We start from the raw sequence: 22,229 nt of genomic DNA on the forward strand, positions 1-22,229 counted from the left end.
ATTGGAATTTTCTGCAGTACATGCTTAGGAGGATGGGTTTCGGTAATAAATGGAGACAGTGGATGAGGGAGTGTATTAGTTTAGCTCACTTTTCGATCCTTCTAAACAAGTTCCTCAAAGGTTTCTTTAAAAGTTCAAGAGGGTTGCGCTAGGGTGATCCTTTGTCCCCTTCTTTGTTCCTCATTGTTGGTGAGGCCCTATCTAGAATGTTGCAAAAAGGAGAAGAGGAAGGTCTCTTTAATGGAGTTAGAGTGAGAGGAATGCCCACCACAATTTCCCACATTCAATATGCGGATGATGCCCTCATTTTCTACGAGGCAGCTCCAGTTTGGTGGACAACCTACACTCCGCTATCCGTTGCTTTGAGGTGGTGTCGGGGGCTGAAAGTGAATCTGGCCAAGTCAAAGTTGTTTGGCATCAATGTGGAGGACAAGGAGCTATTGGATTTTGCTCATAATATTGGTTGTTCAGCGGCCTCGCTCCCTTCATCCTTTGTTCGTCTTCCGTTATGTATTGGAGTGCCCCCAAAAGTTTCGGGGGACAAGGTGATTAATCGTGTCGAAACCTATCTTGCTAAATGGAAATGTCGCTATCTCTCGAGAGGTGGTCGGCTTACTCTCATAAAGGCGGCCCTATCAAATCTGCCCGTGCACCTCATGTCCCTTTTCAGATGCCCGGTTAGTGTTTTGAAGATGATTGATAAGCTGAGATGTGAGTTCTTTTGGAATGGCAAGACAAACAAGAAAATTCCATCAAGTGGAAGCAGATGTGCTGCAGCTTTCAAGAAGGGGGTGTAAGCATAAAGGATCTCAAGGTTATGAATGGTGCTCTCCTGGGAAAGTGGATCTGGAGACTTGGGACTGAAAATGACAGCCTCTAGAATAAGGTGATCAAATATAAATAAGGTACTTCTATGGGGGGCTGGTGGTCTAAGCCCTCTTCTAACTACAGGGCCTCTGCCCTTTGGAGGGGAATTCTGGCCATGCAAAATCAGGTGCTTAAGGGGGTTGTTTTTTACCAAGGTAAGGGTGATCGTATTCGATTCTGGGAAGACACCTGGCTGGGTGACATTCCTCTGAAAGAAGCATTCCCAAACATTTTCCAACTTGCCCCAAACAAAGATATAATGATAAACAGGTGCATTTATGTTTCTGGTGGCGATATACTCTGGAATGTGGATCATAGAAGATATCTTCATGACTGGGAGGCCTCCGAGTACGTCGAACTTCTTCACAGACTGCATAGCATCAAGCTGGACCCTCAATCTGTTGATCGCATTAACTGGCGATGGGACAAATCTGGCGCATTTACAGTTAAGTCGTTCTATCAGAAGATGGCCACTCCCCTTGCCACCAATCCCCACCCGTTTTCCCTCATCTGGAAATGTGGGGCTCCCCCAAAAATTCTGGTTTTCGGCTGGCTAGTGGGGCAAAAGAAAATTCTTACAATCGATAATTTGAAGAAAAGGGGGATGCCGATTGTAAACGTTTGTTTATGCTTGCATGAAGGAAGAGGAATCGATTGATCACCTCCTCCTCCACTGCCCGTTCATAGCTACGATATGGTCTGAATTTGTGCAGTGTTTTAGGCTAAGCTGGTGCAATCCAGGCTCGGTCAATCTCCTTCTCTACGCGTGGCATGGTGTCAATTTGGGCAAGTTATTGAAGCGGATGTGGAGAATATCGATTTTAGCAATCTAGTGGGTTGTTTGGATAGAGAGAAACAACAGATGTTTTGATAACATTTCTAATCCTATGCACAGTATAATTTCCAATGCTAAATGCATGCTTGTAGAATGGGCAGTAATTGATGTTAGGTTTAAGGAGTCAGCAGACTGCCGTTTTTTATTTTGCTTTTGGTTCTCCTTTCCCCTTTGTTTTATCCTTTTCCTTTTAATGAAATTTTAGTGATCTTTCAAAAAAAAAAAAGAGGTCTCTCAAATCAGGAATTGGCAGAATTCCTTGCCCTCCCAGACAAGATCCGATTTGTTTCTCCAACAGGTGGCAAAGACCAAATGGTTTGGACCGTTCATAGATCTAGTCGGTTTTCAGTGAGCTCCTTCTACAAGCATCTTTGCCCTTCACCGTCCGAAGAGAACGGGAGTTACGCGTTTCATTTTTGGTTCTATGCTATTCCCCCCAAGGTAGAGCGGCCTTTACTTGGTTGGTGGGAAGGAAAAGAGTCTAGACAATACACAATCTACAGAAGCAGTCATTCCGAACAGATGTTATCTATGTCAACAAGCTAAGGAAACAATTGATCATCTTTTCATTTCCTTCCCTTTCACCATCAACCTTTGGTCGTATGTCATTTCCTCTTTCACCCCTTCATGGCCTATGCCCGATAATGTGAAGGACTCATCGTGGGGTTGGCATAGAGAAGGTTCGTTCATTAAGAACAAGGTTCGTTGGCACATATCCCTTCTAGCAGTTTGGTGGGCTATGTGGGTTGAGAGGAACAAGCGCTATTTTAAAGATTCCTATTCTTCTGTCCATAGAGTTTTAGACATGTTTCAACTCTCGTGTTGGAGTGGGCCTCTCTAGTCAAATTGTTTTCACTGTTAGCCCCTTTTCTTTTTTTCTTTCACTCTCCTTGTATTCTTTTCTTGCTGATTTTCGGTGAGCCTTTAATAAAATTTCATTATCCTTCAAAAAAAAATCTTTTTTTTTGTCAATTACTTCTTTATTATTTCCTTTTTTTAAACAATAATATTGACTTCATGATGTTCCAGTTTTTGGATTTATTTGCTAATATGCTTTTTTTAATTTTTTTGTTATTTTGTTAATTATTATACTCTTGTATTTTTATTAATTTATTTCATAATATAAACCATTTTTTACAAGCCCAGTCAACCCACCAATCCTTGGGTCAACCTGGACCCGATGACCGATTGAGTCCCAAGTTGAATCCTAGTTGGCAAACCATGTATCAAACCATTTAAGACCCATCTTTGAATGATCCAAGCACCAAGCATGTATCATCCCCCTTTTTTTAACAAGTGGATTGAAACATTATCGAGAAAAGGGGAAAGTGTAAAACACATGAATCTTTTTATGTAAAACAAATATTTAACAATGTATTGTACCATTCACCATCATCATCATCATCATCTAATCCTTATCCAACTTAATTGGGTCAGCTACATAAATCATGTTCTATCATTCCACTCTATCAAGGGCCAAAACTTTAGTTAGACAATAGGTCATGAAGTCTTTTCTCACTACCTCCACCCAAATCCTTTTAGGCCTTCCTCTTGCCCTTTCAACTTATACCAACTCACTTCTAACCAGCACAGTCCTTGGCCTCCATTACACATTACCGTTCTTTGGTAAAATTGTTGCCAGTTGGCTTGACCTAATGAAAGTCAACCAAATAGGTGCTAATCGAACACAAATCAAACACGATTTAGAGGATTAGTGCCCATTACATTGAAATAAAACATCTTCTCTACTCATAGTCAAGCAGGATAAAATAGGCCCTAATCAAACACAGACCAAGCACGATTTAGTGGAATAGGCCCCATTACATTCAAAACCAAAAAGAAGATGAAAAGCCAACATAAAAAGAATGATGGTTCACCGCTTCTTCGATTTTTCCCAAAATGGTCCTTCCACTTCGATCCATCGCGATTCTCACTCAAATATTGCATTTTGGCCCCCACAATACGCCTATTCAAGTCTATAATGAATTTCTAGGCTTCCTCCATGATTAAAATTCATAAAGTAGGAAAAAAAAAAAAAAAAAAGGAAATCCTGGAAAGATTTTCAAGAAGCTTTTATAGACATATCAGAGCCAATACTGTCTTTTTTAAGGATAGCCAATTTCCACCTGTATCACATATAAGGAGACCCGATGCAGTTACAAAACAGCCGTATCATGAAATTGCATATTAGAAATTAGGATGGGTGATACAATTAGAAATATGGTTGATATGGGTGTAAACCCTTTTTTTAGATGGCCCAACTGAGAGCCAACGACTCCAGAGTCCGGACTTGCTGATATTTTAACAACTGAAGTTCAAATTACCCTTTCTTGGAGTCATTTGTGAGCCCACTTCTGGTGGAACACAAGTCCCCAAGTGCAATTGCTTGGGACTGCAAAAGGAAAGTACTCCAGGGAAATGTGCTTTCATCATCAATTAAATGTGTTAAAGCTTCTATTTTTAGTTTCATTTATGCAAGTGTCAAGAGAGGCCAGGTCAGCTCATCGGCCAAAATATTAGTTAAGAAGGGCACCTAAAGACCTAGCCTTATGTATTGGAAACCAATACCCATTACCTTAATGGACAACTAATGTACTTCTCTAACAATTTATTTTGCCAGTCAAAAGAAGGATGCTTTTGGAATTTCACTGAAAAGTTAGGGGTACATGCATTTGTAACAACAAAAAGAAAGAAATAGAACAGAAAAGGAGAGGCTGCTTTCGGAATCTCATCATAAAGTAGGGTAGATTTTGTCATTACCTGCAAATTTTGTATCCTTCGAAGTTGCTTAGACTAGAGACAACCTGCTCTCTCTAATCAGCTTTACTGAATACAACTTGTAAGTATTTTAGTAGGGTAAAAAGACTCCATTGTCATCTTAGACTTTCTCCCAGCAATTTGGAGTCAGAGAGGCATATAAAATACATCAGGAATACGGCTCAACTGTTAAATAGTTCAGCCACCTCCAAGTGGTTTGCAAACCCACTTTTCAAACCTAAGCACATGCCATGGCGTGCAACATGAGAGGTATTGAACAGCACGTGGATAAGGCATTCATTAGCTAAAATGATGTATAATATCACTTGTTCCAAGGATTTCAGCATGCATCCTATAACATGTTCAGGAACAAGTACACAGTGATATCACTAAATGTCATGATCAATCCACATCTAATAAATAGCAGCTTCACAATTGAGAACTCTGCCCAGTAGCAATTGCATCAGCAGGTCGCCAGCACTCATAACATGAGGGCTGATGTCAGGTGGGCAGCCAGTCATTAAACTATTGCCAAGCTACACGAGATTTTCTGTACCAGCCATCAATAGCTGGGACAAGCCTGTGATGGAGGATGGAGATGGCGATGGTTGTGTTCAGCTTCATAGTCGGAATATATGTAATATTCAAGACTATTGTAGAGCTGAAATTAGTTAACTTAAAGAGGCCAGCCCACTATGCATTTGACACCCCACTATCTTGCAACGCAGTCGAGTAGCACAGCACAGATTTGTATGGCATATTCAAACAAAGAAACACTGGGATCCAAATCAATGAGAACTTTAATATACAGTTGCATCTTATCAGATATCATAGATCTTTTCCAGGGAAAACAAAGTTTCAATAGACCAAGTTACGATTATTGAATAAGTCACATTAATGGCAACCCAGAGAAACAACAGTGTATGACAGCAGCTTGAAAAAAAAAAAAAATCAGTGACATCTGTAGAATCAACAGGAACATAAAATTGAGATTTACCCTGTCGAGGAAACATCCAGCTGCTTCTTAGATAATGTTATTGTGATCATTGATACATGACGAGTAGTTTCCAGACTGCAACATATGAAACAGATGACAAAATATTTGTACTGATAACATAGCATGTACTGAAAAAATTACATAGAACCAAAGGATCATAGTAGAACTTACGGAAGAAGGCCCTCTTCCAATGGCTCCCACGTGTCAGTTATATCAGTAGATCCAATTAATGTGTTTTGATGGAGACCTACAATCCTTCTCTGAAAATGAAATGCATTTTATTTGTGCATAGAGAAGAATAATTTTGAGAGAGATGTCACAAAATCACGCTAATATAGAGATTAAGCACTTGATAGAACAAAATGAGTAAAAAGTTTCCAGGGATAGCAGTGTTTTGAGTATTGTTATAGTATCAGCCGATATGGATGTATCGTACCCATATCAGCCTAGTACGATACGCGACACAGGTCTGTATCGGCACATTCTGAAAAAAATTTGGACCGTATCAGCACCAATAGTCATACACTCAAGTAACTACAATCAGCTCCCATTTTCCACATTTTCACCTTTTTTTCTTCTCCTTTCGAATTTCTACAAGTCAGGGATTGTTCAGGCTTAAAGACAAGCTTTTTTGCCTCAAATCAAAGGACCAAATGTTGGGTACTTGATTTGAGATATTTTTAAATAAAAAAAGGGTTAAATTGTCTTCTTTTTTATGTTTATTCTTGTTGGAATTATATTGAATCAACATGATAACCCCAAACTGATCAAATCATGCTTCATTCGATTTAGGGATTTTTGCCCTTTTTTTTATTTTTCATAAATTACGGTGGTATTTTTTCAAATTTTCAGAAAATCTTTATTGTCACTTTTTTACACTAATTGTTGTAATGATGCATGAAGAGTGTTTTGATACTATAGATCTACAAATTTTGCAGTTCCTTTTTTTTAAAAACATTTTTATGACTTTTTTTTTTGTATTTTCGGGCCATTTTTTCGGCATTTACTGAAAAAAAAAATTCCAAAATAAGTTTAGGAAAATCAATTGAATGTTAGATCTAGGTAAATCTAAGTTTTCTTAACATAGACCTACTATTGCTACTGGATTTTAATTTATTTTTTGTATTTTCGGCCCTTTTTTTGCCTTTTTAAGGCTTTTTTTTAAATTCTTTTCTTCTTCTCTTTCCAAAATTTCTTTGGGCAAATGATAGATTTAGGTTGTCTAAACATAGATCCAGGATCTAGGTCATTTGAACCTAGATCTATCATTGCTACTGGATTTTATTTTTAATTTTTGGGATATTTTTGCCATTTTTTAGGCAATTTTGGAATTCTTTTTTTCCAAAATTTCTTTGGGGGAATGATAGATTTAGGTTGTCTAAACATAGATCTAAGTTATTTGAATCTACATTTTAAATACATTATGTATTTACAACCAATTTTTGGCAATTTTGAATTTTTTTATTCTTTTTTTTAAATATTTGAAAATTGAAAAATTATTGTTGTCTGAACATAGATCTATATTGTTTGAACGTAAATTTACCATCTATGAGCTGTAATTTTGTTTTTTCATGTATTTTTACCATTTTAAAAAATGTATTTTTTTCAAAAGCAATTTGGTAAATGGACACATGGATGAAATGATAAATGAATGCATTCATTAATAAGATATCATATCAATTTATGACATACATAAACAATTTATATCAAAAGACTCAACATCACAGCTCACAGGTTACAGCAGGTTAACCCAACAGACAGCATTCTTACCAAAGAATGGTCTGATACACCATTGAAAACATGTTCAAAACACAATAAAATAAAATAAAAATTGATAGATTCTCTTTTTATCCCATTTTTCTTTTTTTTTCCTTCATTTTTTGTTTAAAATACAAAATTTCCAATACGGGGCCAATATCGATATGCACTGTATCGTAATGGTTTTTTGCCATGCCAATACGCCCACTGATATCAATATTCAAAACCGATAGTAAACAATTCATGAACAACCCACCTTAATTAATTCAGCAATCATCACAGTCTTGTTGATAGCCCTCCCCATAGCTTTGAGGACAATTTCATTAGATCCTTTTTCCTGCAAAGGTGCCCCAAAAAAAAAAAAAAAAAAAACAAATAAACTAAAGAACAAAATGAACTCATATAAGGGTACGGTATTCAAATAACAAAAGCAGAGATATAAATACCACACAAAAGAATCAGAACATTATAACTCTCTAGTTTGGCACAAAACTATTTAAAAATAATAATGTAATGATTTAATAATAATAATAATAATAAAGAGTGAGCTAAAGAAAGCTACAGTAGATATGAGGTCAGTTCAACCCACCATCATCATCTAAGCCTTATCCCAACTAATTGGGGTTGCAATATTCCACTCTCAAAGGCCATAAAACTTGGTTAAATAGTTAAACCATAGGTCATCAAATCTTTTCTACTTCCACCTAGGGCTGAAAGTTGGGCGGGTTCAACCTGATTGACCTGTGACCGACCCGACATTGGATCGGGCTTGGGCAGGATGTATCGGGTCTGGTCTTGGGCTTGGGCCATACAAACGCCAACCCAATAAAACTTGGGTTGGGCTCGGGTTGAGGTCTCGGGTTGCCCGACCCAACCCGAACCCAATCAACATATAAGTTCCTTATAAATTAATTATAATTGAGTGTGGATCGTCTATGTTGAACACACAGGAAATTCCAATTTTGTCGGGTTTCATTGGTCCACGTCATTTCCAATGACTCAAGCTAACAAGATACACCAGATTTCTCTCCCAAATAGATTGCTTGATACACAATACGACTTTTAAAGGAGTAGTTGTCGTATATTTTTTAGAAAAAATGTTCTTTATGATAAATAACTACATATATAATTAATAAAATTATAGGTATAAAAAATAAAACTTGTATTGAAAATATAATAGACTAATGTAATAATGAAAATATTAGCATATATCTACCCGACCAACCCGGCCAACCCGACCGAACCCGCTTGGGTTGGGCTTGGGTTGAGAATTCCCAACTTGAGGTTGGGTTGGGTTGGTTTAGGGTTGAGGTATAGGAACCTTGGGTTGGGCTAGGGTTGAGCACCAACCCAACCCAACCCGCCTGACTTTCAGCCCTACTTCCACCCACGTGGCCTTCCCATTGCCCTTTACAGCCTTCAACTTGAACTTGCTCCTCGCTAATGCAGCTCTGGGTCTCCATTGCACATGGCCAAAACATCTAAAGTCTATTTTCTTCATCCTATTGGTGTTACTCCTAAGTGCACTCAAATGCATTCATTTCTAATTACATCCTTGTCTTATCACTCATCCATCTCAACATTTTCATGTCAGATACGCTCATCCTATGAATAAGATGTTCCTTGACTCCCCAACACTTTGTCCCATATGCTTGACTACGGTATACCATCTTCACTGCCCTCTTTGTCACTACAAAGCATGCCCATGGGGTTTCCAAGGGAGCTCCAGTATCGTCAACCTGAGGTTGAGATCTACACACCCAAGTCACAAATCTGATCGACATCTGTGTATCCCTGTGCTTTAAAATTTGTACCAAAGTGATCAAGTGTGTCCCTTGCCCAAACTCCCTAAACTCAACCCAACATAGCATAGCTGGTTGCATTTACCAACTACAGATACCATGCCGGTCCACAGCCCAAGGAAAGTAGGGCTGATTTCAGGTAGCCAACTGTTTACAGAACTTCTGCCAACTAATAATGAGAATAATGCCAAGTCCGAATAGAGGGAGGAGGCATGAGGGTGATGGTGATGCATTTTTTGTTTTATCCATGACGTCCATCCCTTTTGCCAACTCATTACAAGGCACAGTCCCAAAAATGAGTCAAATCCTAATCTCAAGTGGACCGCACAGTAGGGATTGAATTCCCACAATTAAAAACTTATTGGGAGTTACCAAAAAAGTTTTGGATCAAGTTGTTATCTGCGTTCTCCCTTCATCTAGGGATATGTGACCTTATCAATAGGTTTGATGGCAAATAAACATTACAGTGGGCCCTAGGAAGTTTTTAATGGTGGGTATTCAATCCCTACTGTGTGGTCCACTCGAGATTTGAATATGCTTTATGCTTCATTTTAGGGACAATGCCCTAAAATGAACTAGAAAAGCTAATGGATGGCATGGATACAAAACACAAATCAAGGGTGGCCCCACGCCACGAAATAGTGCACTTGCACTGAGCGGCGTATTCGCGGAGTACTTAAAAAATTCCACTCGTTTTTCTAAGAGGGGGGGAATTGAAAAATTGAGAGGGAAGCCTAGAGGGAAAAAGAAGGAAAGATAGAGAGAGGCCACCCCAAAGAGGGGGCCGCACCAGATGGGGAGGAAAGAAGCAGCAGCTGTTACAGCCACCACAGCAGCAACAGTCAATGAAAAGAAGAAGAAAAGAAGAAGAATGTACGTTATCGTTATGTATTGGATATGGCCGATACGTAACCGATTTTGCACACCTTGGTTTGGATAACCGTTTATAGTAGGACACAATGAGCATAAAACCTATAATGCTTGTGTTTGGCTGCCTTGTAAATTGGGAATCACTTGTGGTGTACTATCATTTTTCAGTAGTGTTTAAATTAATATAAAAAGTGTGGCCCGCTTTATCATCCGATCAACTTGAAGTCTATATAGAGAATTGAAGTTGATCAGACAATAATCCAAGTCATGTGATCAAATGATGAGCATAATGCAGATGGGACGTTGTCCAAATGAGAAAAATCTCTACACATCAAACATGCGGGAAGTAAAGCAACTCACAACCATAAACTTGAATCGGATGGCTATGAATGGATTGCAATTCCTAAGTGAGATGTAGGATTCATAGTACAGTATGTAGCAATCTTTGGAAGAAAGCCAATCCTTCAAGTTATTGGGTGGGCCACACGTGGGCCGAGCATGGACTGTCAACAATTCATTTAATTGCTAATACAAACGTGGCCACATATGAGGGGTTTCCTCCAGGTCTTAGTGGTGGGGGGTCAAATTCAGCACCTCATCTTCATTCCTGGTGGATTAAAATTCCCATTTGAGGGATAAATCACCGATAGAAACCTTGGTAGGCTGGAATAACAAAATTCAGAAAATTTTTATATATATAAAAAAAAAAAAAAGGAAATTCAACTTTTTTTAGGAATTTCTGAGGATCTAGTTGGGGAGTGGGTTTCAACCACCCCTCTTCCATTTTTTTAAATTATTTAAATTTTTGAAAAATGCATAAAATAGATGTTTTATTTAAAAGAAAATAAATTCGAATTCATTTTTTAGATTTCTGTTTTCTTTTAACTTGTTATTTTTTATGATTCAATTGGTTGCATATATTGGCGAAAATTAGTTGGATGATGGATGGATCATTGTGCATGTGTGTGTGTAAGTATTTTTGCATGCATTGATTGTAGGATCAATAGGTGATTGGATGGTTGGATGTATGTTTGAATGGATGTGTGCATATGTGCATGTGTGTATGTATGTATCTATGCATGGATGGATTGATGGTTGGATGGCCAGATGGATGGATGGATCATGTATGTGTGTGTGTATGCATGTATGGATGGATGCATTTTTGTATGCATGGACGGATGGATGTTTAGTGTAGTATGTATGACAAGATGGATGGATGTATTAATGCATGCATGTATGGATGGATGGATGGATAGACAGATATGTCACATGTATGGATGTATTGATGTATGTATGCATATGTGCATGCATGCATGAATGGATGTATATCCTTCCTTTTTTAATTTAGAAACAACTAAGTGATTATTGTGTAGGCAAGAATGGATGTATAACCTTTAAGTGAAATTACTGATGGACATGTCACATCTAATTTTTTGTCTTTATTCATCTACTTCTCTTCTCCTCTGTATGAGTGGTTTGGATAGCTAGAATATTGTGTTGTGCATCAAAAATCACGACCACAAAACAAAAACACCACCCACACACAATGCCTTCCCCATGCCAATGAACTTTATCATCCATTCGTAGGCCAACAACTAGATCGGCTTCCAAAATTAGATGCAAGGCTTCTTCCTTTTTCTTTTTTTCTTTTTTTTTTTTTTTTTTTTTTTTTTTTTTTTTTTTTGCATCATCTCCATAGATGAGAAGTCTAGTTCAACAAACATTGGCACCAACTGGAGCACACCTGATGAACAATCTGGGTCAGAGAACATTAGATCCACCAGGTGTAACGACCAGCAATTTTGGGTGCCTGTTTACCCATATATGAGTATGTGCAGAAGCATTTATTCAACTGTACATAAGTAGATCGATCAATTTTACTGTACATAAGTAGATCGATCGGTTAAAGAGTGAATGAACGGTTCTCACTGTTAGTGATGGTATGGTCCATTAGAATCTCAAATGTGGCTCAATTTTGGACTCATGTCCTAAAATGATGGCGTTAAACGAGTTAAACGAGTGAACGGGGTGGATCCAGCACGCACGAAACGTGTGTGGGCCGCCAAGAAAAATTTTATAAAGCTAAAAGACTCATCACATCCAAACCATATTTAATAAAATTTCATATCCATAATTGATTCTGATCCATGCGTCATTTTTGTGGGGCCCATCTCAAATTCAATGTGTGTGAAAGATCCATGCTTTTCATTCATCTTTTTGACCCTTATATATCTTACGGCTCAATAATCATCCTGAACCAAAATCCAGGTGGACCAAAGTTTACAGAACAATGGAAAATGAGCACCAACTATGAAGCTTCATGTGGTCCACAGACGTCTTGTATCAAGGAGATATTTGGGCCCAATGGATAAACCTTAGGTGCCTATCTGATGGTCGGCTCAGATTCTCACAATGGGACCCACTTTTATACACACACACACACACACACACACATAATATTAAAGGTTACAACGCTGTAACCAAAGCTATTCCAGGTGCTGGAACGGTCCACGTTTAGATTACAACAATGGCCCCAACATGGTGTGTATGTTATATCTTCTTCATCCAATGTGTTTGGAAGGCGATGTAAGGCTTGCAATGAAATCTCATGATGGATTTGAGATCTGTGTGGTCCCCACCGAAGTAAAATAATGGGAGCAAATGTTTGGGTTCATTTGATCATTGTGGACAGCACATATCTCATTTGGGACCAAGATTTTTACCCAACGGCTACTATAAGGGTAACAATCATATGCACGGTTAAAATATTACACCGATGCTTAAGAGTGGACCCAGTACAAAAAGAAACAAAAATGAGAAAGAAATTTTAAAAAAAATTCCTTCCAGCATTGGAAGGGTTCTAACGTTGAAAGTTGGGTATCAGTTTGGGTTTTCGAATTGTGGACACCACATTGAAGTATGTGTCAGATCCACACCATCCACTTGAATGGTCTCCTTTGTTAGAGTCCAAATCCATAAATGAACTCAATCCAAATATCAAGCGGGTCACATTTTCTTATTCAATTTGTACCGTTAAAACTCATGCACTAAAAGGCAAAATGAAATAAAAGTTAAAAAGACCCTTTTGCTTTTGTTCTTTTCAAAATGACAGTTGAGCCCAAAATACTTTTTACCTGTGCTTTAATCTCATTTACACTTATGCAAACACCACTTTATAACCAAGACTTTCAACCTATTTACACACTCATACAATGACCCTTGTTAAGAATCCAAGTAAACCATGTTTATTATCATAAATTAAATTATACTTTAAATAATAATACTAGGGTTATATTTAAACTAAGTGCGAGTTTAGTCACTTTGTGCACCCAACATAACCATCACATGCCAACTATTTATAGGGTGTAGGTAATCACATGTGGTGATTATAAAAGTACAAAGCACGTGTGTTCATAGAGACAGGTGAGTGATCCTAACATGTTTCCTCTTCGTATGATTAAAATAGATTGCTTTGGCTGTTATGTTTAGTTGTATTATGATTTTGATTATTAATGTCTGAATTAAATTGATTATGGATTGATTTGTGCTTGAGTGTTTTTGAAATCATTGAAATTACCTCTCATGTACAGAGATGTGTGTGACAGTTCATGCGATTGCTGATATATCAGACATTCATTCCTTGCATTGAACAGCGCTATTGTATAGATACTTAGGAGACAACCCCTTGTACCCACTAGAAATCCACTACATGTGGAAGCCTTCACAACGAGGGGGATGCGGACCTTGCCAATGCCTACCATTGGTAGAAGCCTGCCCAATGGGGGGATGTAGGCTTTGCCCATGCCTTCCAATGGTAGGAGCCTGCAGAGTGCAGATGCGAGTTGCCGATATCTAACCCAAGCAAGTGGATGGTTTCTATTTATACCCGCTTGATGCAGCCTTGCCCATGCCTACCAATGGTAGAAGCCTACCGAGTGCAGATGCAAGTTGCCAATATCCAACCCAAACAAGTGGATGGTTTCTATTTATACCAACTTGATGCATCATCAACATCATTTACAACATTTGTACCATATACATCAATCGCATTGTATCAATCTGTTATATTAGATCGTTATGTTGTACTTGAATGCGTTGTTTTAATTGTATCGTGCATGAACCATGATGGGTTCACTCACTGGGCATGGCCAGGTGACATTGTATTGATGAAAAAATCATACAGATGTTATTGAAGATGAAACAATTACTCAATTTCCAATACAGAAGACTAAAACAATGGATAATCCACAAGGGCAATAGCCCTATCTTGAAGAAGAGGAGTTGAACGCGCTGAATCATTAACATGTTTCGATGGAATTCGTGCTACTTTCTTCATTTATGTTTAGGATTTTATTATTGCTTAAAAACTTCAAATTGGGAATGTTTTGAAGTATTTTATTGGTTAGTAAGTTGACAATTTTAAACATGTTCCCATGACATCCCAAATGGGTGGAATTAGCTAAATAATTAGTATTTTTATAATTATTAGAGATGTGTGAAGATGAATGCTTATTAATGTTTATGTTGAATGATGGTTGTTATGTGTGGATGGTGGATGTTAATGAGAACTTAAAAGACATTTAATTATGTGCCTCTAGAAAACAGCATGAATACATAGTTTTAGTACACTTTGTCTACGAGTTACATTCCGTAACTCGGGTCTAAGGGTGCACACTTTGTATCCGAATTTCGGGGCGTGATTGAATGGCATCATAGAGAGGCTTTTCTAAAACCTAATGTGACATGTATGTTATGATCCACACTCATTACTCATTGACATAATTTGTAGACCCCCAGAAAATTAGAAACATAATACCTAGGATTCCCTACTTGGCTGTTGTGTATGATGAAGAACATAGAAACCAAAATTTAGGGTTCCCTATTCGTTGATATATTAAATAAAAACTTAGAAACTAAGTTAGGATGTTCCTTGCACTCTGATTTAAGTTTATTTTAGGTTGAGATGGGTTTGTTTGAACCATAATAAATTTTAAGGATATTTAGTCCACAAAGTCCTGCTTGACAGCAATGGACAGCAGGAATCACCCAACTTATAAAATTAATAACTACAAAAATACTACCCGATCGAGGCGATTCAAAAGCCTGATCGAAGATAGACAAGTCTAAATTAATATATATATATATATATATATATATATATATATATATTAAATACGAATCTGACATTCACTGTGCTAATTTGGGGAGTTAGTATAGACCGGTCAAAATTCATCAAATTCTAAACAAATCCAACTGCAAGAATTTTAGACATTTCTGTGGTTGGCAGATTGAACTAAAATTTTACAGAGAGGCTATATACTTGTAATAGGATCCCCCAGAAAAATTTTGAATTTAATTCGAAGTTTCTAAGTATATTATACGGTGATTATAACAACATCCAACAAACATAAATTGAATATGCCCAAAACTAGTGCCCTGTCAGTTCAACTGGCAGAGTTTTCATTTTGACAATTACCATTGGTTATTTTAACATAATTATAATTATAATTGTAAACTTGGATGAGAGCACCTTTGAATCTCGAGGACGAGATTCCCTTTTAAGGGGGGTAGAATGTAACGACCCGAGATTTTAGGTGCATGTTTATCCATATGTGAGTATGTGCAGAAGCATTTATTCAACGGTACATATGTAGATCGATAGATTTTAACCGATCATTACGAAGCTCGTAATGTATTCATCAAATCTACCAATCAGCTTTCACAGTAGTTGTATACACACTTGGCTTTGAACTACAGATAAGTTAAAGCACATCAAGACCACTAATGGAAGATCATGAGCCAATATTGCATTCAATGGATAGTGTTCGTCGAATAGTGAGCCATGGTCAAATCTTACTTCATTTGTACAATAGAAATCTACTACACACGTGTTAGAAGTTTTACATGTAAGAGAAGAGATGATAGTCATCCCATCTGTCTCTGTAAGATACTAATATATCATATTGTATTGAATTATATTATACTATATAAAAAGGGGGAAGGGGGGGAAGCAATGAGAAGACGCGTCTCTCTTAACTTGTAAACGTGGGACCCACATTTTCGATTTTTACTTTCATCTGGACCGATCATCACCTAGTCCTGGGCGTCAGTACATCTGGGCCATGCACACATTACACATGTGCATAAGTTTTTTTTATGAAAACAAAACACTTAAGCAGTTTATGTTAATAGTGGCTATCACCCAATTTATCCATCATGGTGCAACCCACCTAATCAACCGCTCCATTTCATTTTTGAAATCTTGCGTACCGTGATCCAGGCACGCCTAAATATCGGAGTAGATTATTCTCCTAACTCTTACAGTGGACCCCACCTGGGCATCACAAGCACCCCATGCCTGTATTTTTTTATAAATTAAAAAAAAAAAAAAAACAAAGGAATCTTTTTTAATTTGAATTTGAGATAGAGAATCGAATCTCTCCCTCCCTCGTATCTCTCAACCTCCCAACAACTCCACCTTTCGAAGGATGGATTCGTGAGAGGAGAATATCCATACTTTAAAAAAGAAAAAATTAAAAAAAAAAAAAAAAAAGAAAAGAAAAGAAAAGAAGAAGAAGAAGAAGAAGAGAGGGGGGAGAGAGAGAAAGAGAGAGAGAAATCTAGAGAACAAAAGCACTTAAAAAGGGGGGAAAACGAGAGAGAGAGAAAGAGAGAGGTTAGTACTTTATTTATTTCATTTTTTTCTTTCTCATTCTTTTTTCTTTTTGTACTGGGTCCACTCTAAGCATCAAGGTAATATTTTAACCGTCCATATGATTGTTACCCTCATAATGACCGTTAGGTAAAAATCTTGGTCCCAAATGAGATCAGTGGGACCCTATCTTGAAGAAGAATTGAACGCACTGGATCATTAACACGTTTAGATAAAATTTGCGCTACTTTCTTCGTTTCTGTTTAGGATTTTATTTTTGCTTAGAAACTTCAAGTTGGGAATGTTTTAAAGCATTTATTGGTTAGTAAGTTGACAGTTTTGGAACATGTTCTCATGAGATAGGTGGACTTAGCGGAATAATTAGTATTTTTATAATTATTAGAGATGTATGAAGATGAGTGTTTATGAATGTTTATGTTGAATGATGGTTGTTATGTGGGGATGATGAATGTTAATGATAACTTAGAAGACATTTATGTGCCTCTAGAAAACAATATGAAAACATGGTTTTGTTTTAGAAAAGCCTCTCCGATACCATTCTGTCATGCCCCAAAATTCGGATACAGAGGGTGCACCCTCAAACCTGAGTTTTGTACACTGAGCATACTTTATTCCTTCTCCATACAGTTGTCTGAAGGCATAATTTGATGAATTCTAAGTTCACATCCAAATTTAACATCCATTCATCCACCTTTGTGTTATATTTCTATAATTTCCATCATCATACATTCAAAACTACATCATTTGAACAGGAATCATCTGAGTCCACTCATTTGAAACTTCATTCAACTAAAAAATCAAATATTGTTTAACATGATCGTATTTATAAACAATGATGAATCATATTCATGTACAGATAAATACAATAAAGAAATCAGACTCCTGAACAGTAAACTATATAAATAATTCATTAATCCAGCATAACAAGTTCATCTTCTAGATATGGCCATTGTCCTTGTGGATCATCCACTGGCTCGGCCTCCTATCCTGGTACTTGAGTTATTGTTTCAGCTTTAACAACATTTGTACAGTTTTTCCATCAATACAACATCAGTTGGCCAAACCCAATGAGTGAACCCATGTTGGTTCATGCACAATACAATTAAAACCACACATTCAAGTATATCAAAACAATCCAGTATAGCTAACAGAAATACAATACGATTGGTGTATATGATGCAAATGTTGTAAATGATGTTGATGATGCATCATGTGGGAATAAATACAAACCATCCACTTGCTTGGGTTGGATATTGGCAACCCGCATCTGCACTCAGTAGGCATCTACCATTGGTAGGTATGGGCAAGGCCCACATCCCCCCATTGGGCAGGCTTCTACCATTGGTAGGCATGGGCAAGGCCCAGATCCCCCACCCCCCACAAAAAAATGGGCAGGCTTCCATTCAAGAACACTCCAACACAAATCAATACATAATCAATTTAATTCAGACATTAATAATCAAAATCATAATACAACTAAACATAATAGCCAAAGCAATTTATTTTAATCATACGGAGAATAAACATGTTGGGATCACTAACATGTCTCTATAAACACGTGCTTGGTACTTCTATAATCACAACATGTGATAACCTACACCATATAAATAGTTGACGTGTATGTGAATGTTATGTTAAGTACATAAAGTGACTAAACTACCACTTAATTTAAACGTAACCCGAGTATTATTATTTATTTTATTTATGACAATAAACATGGTTTAATTGGATTCTTAACAAGGGTCATGGGATGAGTGTAAATAGGTAGAAAATCATGGTTATAAAGTGGTAATGGCATAAGTGTAAATAAGATTAAAAGCATGGGTAAAAAGTATTTATGGCTCAACTGTCATTTTAAAAAGAACAAGGGAAAAAAGGTTTTTTCAACTTTTCTTTCGTTTTTGTCTTTTAGTGCATGTGTTTTAATAGTACAAATTGAATCGGCAAATGTGACCCACTTGATATTTGGATTGAGTTCATTTCTGGGTTTCAACCCTAACAAAGGATGACCATTCAAGTGAATGGTGTGGATCTGACACATACATCAGTGTTGTGTCCACAATCCCAAAACCCAAAGTGATACCCAACTCTCAACGATGGAACCCTTCCAACACTAGAAGGTTTTTTCTTTTTTTCTGTCTTTTTTCTTTTTTTACTGGTCCACTCTAAGCATTTATGTAATATTTTAACCGTCCATATTATTGTTACCCTCATAATGACCATTGGGCAAAAATCTTTGTCCCAAATGAGATCTGTGGGGTCCACAATGATCAAAAGAACCCAACATATGGCTCCATTATTTTACTTCGATGGGGACCACAAAGATCTCAGATCCATCACAAAATTTCATTGCAGGCCTTACATGGCCTTCCAAACACATTGGACGGAGAAATAACATACACCATGTTGGGGCCCATTGCCCTAATCCAAAAAAAAAAAAAAAAGGTTGACCATTCTAGCGTCTGGAACATTTAATATTATGTATATATTAAAAAAATTTTAAAAAAAAAAGTGGATCCCACTATGAGAATCTGAGCCGACCATCAGATAGGCACGTAAGGTTTATCCATTCGGCCCAACTATCCCCTTGATAGAAGACGTCTGTGGACCACATGAAGCTTCATAGTGGATGCTCATTTTCCATTGTTATGTAACCTATGGTCCACCTGGATTTTGGTTCGGGATGATTTTTGAGCCCTAAGATATATAAGGGTCGAAGAGATGAATGAATAGCGTGGATCTTTCACACACATTGAGATGGGCTCTACGCAAATGGCGCATGGATCTGGATCAATTACGGATCCGGAATTTTATTAAATATGGTTTGAATGTGATGAGTCTTTTAGCTTTATAAAAAATTTCTTAGCGGCCCACACATGATTCGTTTGCACTAGATTCATCCCGTTCACCAATTTAACACCACCAAAAATGAGCCAAATTCGAGATTTTGGTGGACCGCACCATTACTAATAGTGCAGACCATTCATTCATCGTTAAACCTTCATAAGCCCTGTCTAGGGCCCATTATGACTAGAGCTATACACAAGTCGAGCCAAATCGAGTTTGACCCAAGTTTGGTTTGTTTTGCTTATGTGACACCCCATGTACAAGTTTTACATGAGCCGAGCTTCAAGCCTATCCCTACTGCTTGAGCTTGGTTTGGTTTGGTCCAAATATCCGAGCTGAGCTGAACCGAGCCAATTCGAATCCCACTTTAGCGTACCAAGTAAACTTTGTGGGACCACCGTCAGGTATATGTATTATCCACGTCATCCATCTGTTTTTACATATCATTTTAGAATATGATCCAAAATTAAATCATATCCAAAGCTCAAGTGGACCAAACCACAGGAAACAGTGTGCATTCATGTATATGTATTATGTATTATCCACGTCATCATGTATATGTATTATCCACGCCGTCCATCTGTTTTTACATATGATTTTAGGACTTGATCCCAAAATTGAATCATATCCAAAGCTTAAGTGGATCAGACCATAGGAAACAGTGTGCATACGATCTACGAGCCGAGGTGAGCCGGTACTGCCCTGGTTTGAGCTTGGTTTGTTTTTTTAAACGAGCTCGACTCCAAGGCTTAGTTTTGCTTTAACTTCTATTCGAACCAATCCAAGCCGAGCTTTTTCAAACCAATCCGAGCCGAGTTGGCTTGGTTAGTGTCCGGCTCTAATTATGATGTTTATGTATGATCCAAATTACTCAGTGGGCCACGCTAATATGTTTAAAGGGAAGGTACATGTCAACTTGATCTGTAATCCCTTTAGGCCCCAAGAAGTTTTTAATGGTAGATGTTCAATATCCACTGTTTTGATTGGTATGGCCCATCTAATGATCAAGCTAGCCTAATTTTTAGGGTCCCGCCTTATATCATCTCTAAGAATTGAGTGGCCCATGTAGATCAGACCCCCCACGTTACAGTGGGCCCGACACAAATTTCCATGCCAAAAGCAAAAAGGAAACATCTCTCGGTAGTGTTACGTGTTTTACTTTGGATATATTTCACATGCTTTCTATGCTCGAACATACACCGTGTATATGCACACACATTATTATTATATGTGTGCATGAGATGGACCCTCGGTTAATCTGCACTGACCATCATAAGGTCCAACGCATAAATCCTATGATTATATTTAAAAAAATGAAATAAATAAAATATTAACCTCTTTTTTTCTTTTTAGGAGCTTCATTTCTCTAAATCTCTCCATTCTCTTTTTTTTTAAGTATGGATCTTCTCCTCTCACAACTTCATCCTTTTGGAGGTTGACAGATATGGGGGAGAGATTCGATTCTTTCTCTCAAATTCAAATTGAAAAAATAAAAATAAAAAATCCTCTCGTTGTTTTTTTATTTTATAAAAAATTACGGGCGTAGGCTACCTGTGATGGCTGGGTGGGGTCCACTGTAAGAGTTAGGAGAATGATCTACTCCGATCATCAGGCGTGGTTGGATCACGGAAGGCAAGATTTCAAAAATGAAATGGAGTCGATTAGGTGGGCCACACCATGATGAATAAATCAGGTGATAACCACCATTAAAATAAACTATTTAAAGAGTTTTGTTTTCATTATTTTTTTTATTTAAAAAAAAAAAAAACATATGCACTCATGTAATACATACATGGCCCAAATGTATTAACACCCAAGACTACGTGATGAACGGTACAGATGAAAGTAAAAATCGAAAATTGGGATCCCACGTCTACAAGTTTAGAGAGACACGTCTTCTCATTGCTTTCCCCTTTTTTTTTATATAGTATAATATAATTCAATACAATATAATATATTAGTATCTTACAGAGACAGACAGGATGGCTATCATCTCTCCTCTTACATATAAAACTTCTAACACATGCAGTAGATTTCTATGTACAAACGAAGTGAGATTTGACCACGGCTCACTACTCAACGAACACTATCCAACAAATCCAATATTGGCTCGTGATCTTCCATTGGTCCTGATGTGCTTTAACGACCTATACTTATTTATACTTCAAAGCCAAGCATGTATACAGCTACTATGTAAGCTAATCGGTAGATTTGATGAATACATTACGAGCTTCATAATGAATGGTTAAAATCGATCGCTCTGCATATATACAGTTGAATCAATGCTTCTACACATACTCACATACGGGTAAATAAGCACCCAAAATCAGGGGACGTTACATTCTACCCCACTTAAAAGCGAATCTCGTCCTCGAGATTCAAATGTGCTCTCATCCATGTTTACAATTATAATTATAATTATGTTAAATTAACCAAGGGTAATTGTCAAAATGAAAAGTCCACCAGTTGAACCGACAGGGCACCAGTTTTGGGCAGATTCAATTTATGTTTGTCAGATGTAGTTATAATCACTGTTTAATATACTAGAAACTTCAAATCAAAATCCAAATTTTTTTCTAGAGATCCTATTACAAGTATATAGTTTCGCTGTAAAAAATTTTAGCTCAATCTGCCAACCACAAAAATGTCTAAAATTCTTGCAGTCTGACCTATACAAAATTTAACGAATACTAACTAGTCTGTACTATCTCCGAAAATCAGCACAGTGACTATCAGATTCAGATTTTCTAATTATTTTTATTTTAATTTAGACTTGTCTATCTTAGATCAGGCTTGTGAATCGCCTCGATCGAATTAGTACTT

General features: G+C 37.3%; 1 protein-coding gene across 1 annotated transcript in view; it reads right to left on the reverse strand.

The window, feature by feature from the left end:
• LOC131235585 (uncharacterized) overlaps positions 1-22,229 on the reverse strand; it is a 49,649-nt gene that overhangs the window by 20,064 nt on the left and 7,356 nt on the right. Inside the window, exons 3-5 of the mRNA XM_058232798.1 lie at positions 7,471-7,551; positions 5,628-5,716; positions 5,457-5,531 (exon numbers count right to left, since the gene is read on the reverse strand). Coding sequence (XP_058088781.1) covers positions 5,457-5,531; positions 5,628-5,716; positions 7,471-7,551 — 245 coding nt within the window. The remainder of the gene's footprint in view (positions 1-5,456; positions 5,532-5,627; positions 5,717-7,470; positions 7,552-22,229) is intronic.

The sequence above is a fragment of the Magnolia sinica genome, chromosome 19, assembly GCF_029962835.1.
Source record: "Magnolia sinica isolate HGM2019 chromosome 19, MsV1, whole genome shotgun sequence".
In the NCBI taxonomy this organism is placed as follows: Eukaryota; Viridiplantae; Streptophyta; class Magnoliopsida; order Magnoliales; family Magnoliaceae; genus Magnolia; species Magnolia sinica.